Source organism: Helicoverpa zea, chromosome 1 (assembly GCF_022581195.2).
Source record: "Helicoverpa zea isolate HzStark_Cry1AcR chromosome 1, ilHelZeax1.1, whole genome shotgun sequence".
NCBI lineage: Eukaryota > Metazoa > Arthropoda > Insecta > Lepidoptera > Noctuidae > Helicoverpa > Helicoverpa zea.
In genome coordinates this window covers 52,889-58,976 of record NC_061452.1, presented here as the reverse complement: position 1 = coordinate 58,976, position 6,088 = coordinate 52,889, and the positions used below count along the sequence as shown (strand labels likewise).

The window sequence follows — 6,088 nt, the reverse complement described above, 5'->3', positions numbered from 1 at the left end:
AAAACGTTTATTTCAAAGAAAAAATAGCGGAATGCCACATACGTTTCAATCGTAATCGAGTCGGGCCTCGGGACGACAGACAGACAGGGGCCCGATTCTCCTAAGTTAATAATGTCAAACTCGAATAGAAATCGAATCGCAATATGATCGCAATAGCAGTTTTAACCATATCGGGCATTCTGCTACTAATAAAAGACCAATCGTATTCGATTGACATTTGATTGGTGTGCGATTGGTCTGCTATTTTGGTGATTTTGGTCTATACGGTAGTTTGCCGTGCAATCATTTTGCAATCGTAAAACATTTGCAGACAAAATGATTCATTATTGAATGACAGAAAAGAATAAAAACGTTTATTTCAAAGAAAAAATAGCGGAATGCCACATACGCTTCAATAGTAAAAGAGTCGGGATTGGATCTCAATCGAATCGAGTCGAACGTCAATCGAAGGTCGCTTAAGTAAAATTAGGAGAATCGGGCCCCTGATGTGAGGACGCTCACTCGATTTCAGAGTGCAAAAGGCAAACAAATTCATTGATTTTCTCATGATTTTTATACTACCTAATTAGTTTAATCTATAACTACAAATGATACCTATATATTGTTATAATTATACAAAAAGATTATTTCGATTTTGCCGTTCACACCGGCCCTACACGTCGATCTGCAACGAGGAGTCCCAGGCGCGCGCGTTCACCTGTCGCAGCGTCGAGCGCAGCGTGGAGCCCGGGCCCAGCGCCAGCGTCAGCGGGAACTGCTCCCCGCGCGGCCGCGAGTACAGCGCCGCCAGCGTCTGCTCCCAGCGCACCGGCCGCGCCACGTGCCGCGCCAGCCCGCGCCGCACCGCCCGCGCGTCACCGTACGCCCGCGCGTCCACGCACGACACCACCGCCAGCCGCGGCGCCCGCACCTCCGCCGCCGCCAGCGCCTCGCGCAGCGCCGCCTCCGCCCGCGCCATCAGCGGCGTGTGCCACGCGCCCGCCACGCGCACCCGCGCCGCCCGCCGCACGCCCAGCTCCGCCCCGTGCCGCTCCAGCCAACGCAGCGCCGGCTCGTCGCCCGCCACCACCTTGCAGCCCGGGTACAGGTAGTTGGCCACCTGGCACACGGGCTGCGCCACGCCGCGCTCGGCCGCGTGCTCGCGCGCGCGCAGCAGCGCCAGCCCCAGCTGCGCGTCGGCGCCCAGCCACAGCGTCAGCATGCCGCCCGGCCGCTCGGCCGCCGCGGCCAGCATGGCGGCGGCGCGCAGCTCCACGAGGCGCAGCGCCGTCTCCAGCGTCAGCGCGCCCGCGAACACTAGCGCGCCGAACTCGCCGAGCGAGAAGCCGGCCGCCGCCCGCACGCGCTGCAGCGCGCCCGCCCGCTCCTCGCGCGCGCGCTCCAGCGCCGCCAGCGACGTCACCAGCACGGCCGTCTGGCAGCGCCGCTCCAGCTCCTCCTCGGGCCCCTCCACGCACACGCGGCCCACGTCCCACCTGCACGCCACCTCCGATATTACTCAAATTACCTTGTGGTATCGAGCATGACTCTAGAGTACTTCAACTGTTGTGTTCCGAACCAAACCCGAGGTTTGGAGAAGGCGATGCCCGCCGCTACTGAGAATATACAGGGGGTGTCGTTCACAATCACATTAAATCCTATCGCATATTTATGATATTCTATGGCAAATTGTAAAAAAAAAAACAACCCACCCCTCGTTTTTATAATTTACAACAACATGTGTAAAGCAGAGATAAAGTTAGGAGTATCGAATGTTTTGATCAATTGACAGCTGTCAGTTTTCAAGGGAGAATTTCAGTTGTTTGTAGATAATGACCGCAACAGCACGGCTGCAGCACGGCGTCGCCTCGAATTTAGACTACGGCAAACTCAATATTATTTTAAGACAGTTATGATTGAACACGACGTAATGACGTTGTTTCGCTGCCGACTCAGAGTCGGCGCGTAATGAGCATGCCGTCGGCGCGCTGTACGCATGAGGTCTGCTCGCTTGCAGCACGCGGGCTGCGAGCCGAGTTGTGTGGTAGAGGCAAGCGCGCAGACTGCTCGCCGTTGGCTTTTTCATATTGACATTACGAAATATATTATAATATACACGATTTAGATATAGATGTGAAAAACTTAAAAGAACCCACTATTAGAATAGAAGCTGCAAAGGCCATAAACGAATGGGCAGATAAACAGTTAGCCAAGCCGTCGAACACGACTGAGATATGTTCCGCACTTCAGGATACCATCAGGAATATTGGTCAAAATTTACTTCAGCCATCTCCGCAAATCAGGAAGCAGCAATGGATGACTACCGATATTCTACAGTTGATGCAAGAACGCAGGATATCTAAGAACAATCCGACTAAATACAATGAATTAGACAAGCTGATAAGGAAACGCATAAGAATAACCCGTGAGTCTTTTTATGAAAATAAATGTAAGCATATCGAAGAGCTCATGCGAAAGCACGATAGCTTTAACTTGCATAAAGAAATTAAAGACCTTGCTGGCACTCATAAGAAGACTTGTTCAAACCTATTGTCGGATGAGCAGGGAGGTCTCATAGTGACCTTGGAAAACAAAAAGAAACTTTGGAGTGAGTATATCCAAAAAATGTTTGAAGACAACTCAAGACCTGTTGATCACTTACTTTTGGATGACACTGGTCCACCTATTTTGAAATCCGAGGTGAAACATGCACTAACACATGCTAAAACGGGTAAAGCATTGGGCCCTGATAATATACCTGTGGAATTACTCAAACTCCTCGAAGATCAACACCTAGATGCCTTGACCCTACTATTCAACCAAATATATAATTCTGGCAGTCTACCCGAAGAATGGCTAAGGTCCACGTTTGTCACACTTCCAAAGAAAGCAAAAGCAAAGAAGTGCTCTGAATACCGTACTATAAGCCTAATGAGTCATGTTCTAAAGTTATTCTTATCTATCATCCGCCTTAGAATACGATATAAGTGTGACGAACAACTTGGCGAAAGCCAATTTCGTTTTCGTTCTGGCATGGGAACTAGAGAAGCACTCTTTGCCTTAAATGTTCTAGTACAGAAGTGTAAGGATATGCAAAGTGATGTTATCTTGTGCTTTATTGACTATGAAAAGGCCTTTGACCGTATCAAGCACGAGATACTTATGCAACGTTTGACAGATATTGGCTTAGATGGGAAAGATCTTAGAATTATAAAGAATTTGTACTGGAACCAAACAGCGAATATAAGGGTGGAAAATTCGGAGACTGACCAAATTGATATCTGCCGGGGAGTCCGCCAAGGTTGCATTCTGTCACCGTTATTATTCAATCTGTACTCTGAAGCAATTATAACAGAAGCTCTGGAAGGTCTCGAAGTCGGAATCACGACAAATGGCAAGGTAGTCAATAACTTGAGATACGCCGATGATACAGTACTTCTGGCCTCAACGCAACAAGACCTGCAGTCTATATTGAACAGAGTTCACGAGTGCAGTCTAAGAGCAGGTTTGAATATGAATGTTACCAAAACTAAGTACCTGGTTGCATCTGGTACCCACATCTCGGCCCCTCAATTAAGTATTGCAGGCTCAGATCTCGAACAGGTTCAGCATTACAAGTATCTCGGTGCTTGGGTGAATGAAAAATGGGAAAGCGACGAAGAAATTTGTACCCGTATCGAAATTGCCCGAGCAACATTCCAAAATATGCGGAAAGTTCTGTGCAATCGCAATGTTGTGAACACCCAAAAGCGGCTTGAAGCCTTCGAGATGTGGTGTTACCGCAGGATGCTACGCATAAGCTGGATGCAGAAAATTTCCAACGAGAAGGTACTTCAACGCGTCGGTGAAACCAGGGCATTGTTGCAGACCATCAAACGCAAAAAAGTTGCCTATCTTGGTCATGTACTGAGAAACGATAAATACCAACTGTTGCAACTAATAATGATGGGCAAAATAAAGGGTAAAAGACGCGTTGGAAGGCGCAAGAAATCTTGGCTGCGGAACATCCGAGAGTGGACGAGTATTGCCAGCGTTGAGGACCTGTTTCGCTTGGCACAAGATAGGAAAAAATTTGCTGAGCTGACGGCTAACCTCCAGTAGTGGAGAGCCACCCGAAGAAGAAGATACACGATTTAATGCTCTAAATTGAATGACAACTTAAATGCTGGTGTGGAGCCGTGCTGTTGCAGTGCCGCTATGCTGTGCCATGACCCTTAGTTTTATATGGTGTTCTCATTTTCGCACATTTTTATTCTATTTCATCATCATCATCATCAGCCTATCGCAGTCCACTGCTGGGCATAGGCCTCTCCAAGTGCACGCCACTGAGATCGATTTTCGGCTTCTTGCATCCAGCTCCTGCCAGCCGTCTTATTCTATTTACTTTGTTTGAATTTTTTTATTATTGTTTTTACATATTTTTCTTTTTTCTTTGTGTTAATCGACATATATTAACCAGTATATTAACGCATTTCAATTAATGTGATTGTAAACGACACACCTAATATATTGCATAAATATATAGAATGTTACAAAATTACAGTTGAAGCTGAATGGGGATATATACATGTCTTTTTTTTTTCAATTAGGAGGCTTGTGTTCTAGCTAGACAAAGCATTTGGTAGTTTTCCCAACTGTTAGTACCTACTCTGTGGAATATGGGCCGCAGCCCAGAGGCAAGTTTCCCCCTGACCCATATACCTTTCTTGTTGCTTTCATCAACTGTCAACAACTTTATTACATACATACATTATGTTACATTGCAAGTACATAGTATCAGTCAAATACCAGGAACTAATTAGATTGTAGAATATCTGTTGTTTTAAAATGAATAAATAAATTAGTTTGTTTTGTGGAGGTTGTACGGGACCAGATCTTCTGAATGTTCGAATTTTTTAAATAATTATAAACGAATTATAATTACATATTTAAGTATTACCCAACAACTGTAGAAGCAAGTTCATAGAGTCGTTTCGCGGCAGGGATGTCCATCAGACGGCGGCCCATGCCGACGTACTGCGAGCCCTGGCCCGGGAACAGCAGCACGGCGGTGTCGCGCGGCAGCACGCGCGGCGGCGGCTCGCTCGGGCTCGCGCGCGCCGCGTACGGCTGCGTGGCCCAGCGCATCTCCGGTTCCGCAGCTTGTGTTTCGGCTTCTCCGTACGTGCTGGCCTCGTCCAATAATCGACGGAGCGGACTTTCATCCGTTTTATTACCGTTTACTTGTGAGCTCTTGGAACATGCCCTTGCAAATTTTGGCGGTGAGCAAATGTTGCAAAACATCCGATTGATATGCCTCATTTCTTTGAAATAAATCATCTTGACCCTAGTAATAAAACTGACGCGGTTTATTTATGATAGTGTCTGTACCTAATTATTTTATTAACTTGTATTCTATGTTGGTATGGATGGCAGGTAAACAAATCTCATAGGTAGTAACTAAAAGTGTTATGATTAAAAATTTACTTCAACCTCTAGGTTACATTACAGTGAATATTTGGAGTGATCTGAAACCGATGGAGTTATTTTTTACGATTCAACATCGCAAGGTTTGTAAAGTAATACTTTGAGGTTATTTTTTATTCCTTCAATGTCTGTCAATCACAAATTGCACAAAATAAAAAATAAATAATCCCTTCCGATAACTACGCTCTGTCACTGTCACAATTGACTGTGACACTTGTGACAAGAATCTAAACATGGATCTAAGGTGCTTCCTCGACGATCAATTAAATTGCGCAACAGACCGTGTTGGGTTGGATTTTTAGTTCATTGCATTCCACGATGTCACTGTTTGTCCAAGGGCCAAGGCCACGGGCCACCCAAGAGATAGTTTGAAATTTCATCAACTATTATTATGGTGGTCCCTAGAAGGCATTTAATTGCGCAATAACACAATTTTAAACGACTCAAATTATTTCACAACTTCAAGACCTCAACTGCAATAAAATTGCGTAATTTTACACTCAGAATTAATGTTAAAGATTATAATATATTTTTATCCCAATATAATGCAATTATTGACGGTCAAGAGATAATCGTAAGGTTACAAAAATAATCGTTTGCACAGAGTATTTGGTAAAACGCCCTCCAGACTCCTCGCGCGAAG

The 6,088-nt window shown here is 45.8% G+C and overlaps 1 protein-coding gene across 1 annotated transcript; it reads right to left on the bottom strand.

Annotated features, from left to right (window-relative positions):
* Positions 1–534: 534 nt before the first annotated feature.
* On the bottom strand, positions 535–5,626 carry LOC124633304 (probable malonyl-CoA-acyl carrier protein transacylase, mitochondrial). The gene is made up of 2 exons (XM_047168481.1): positions 4,919–5,626; positions 535–1,475 (listed from the first exon to the last, which is right to left on the bottom strand). Exons 1-2 carry the CDS (start codon positions 5,296–5,298, stop codon positions 653–655), a joined length of 1,203 nt encoding a protein of 400 aa, XP_047024437.1. The 5' UTR covers positions 5,299–5,626; the 3' UTR covers positions 535–652.
* Positions 5,627–6,088: the final 462 nt, after the last annotated feature.

Excerpts from the sequence above, each read along its gene's own strand:
- LOC124633304 (XM_047168481.1), bottom strand. The coding sequence starts at position 5,298 with ATGATTTATTTCAAAGAAATGAGGCATATCAATCGGATGTTTTGCAAC. Across the intron at positions 1,476-4,918 it reads CTTGCTTCTACAGTTGTTGG|GTGGGACGTGGGCCGCGTGT; the intron begins GTAATACTTAAA and ends GGTGGCGTGCAG.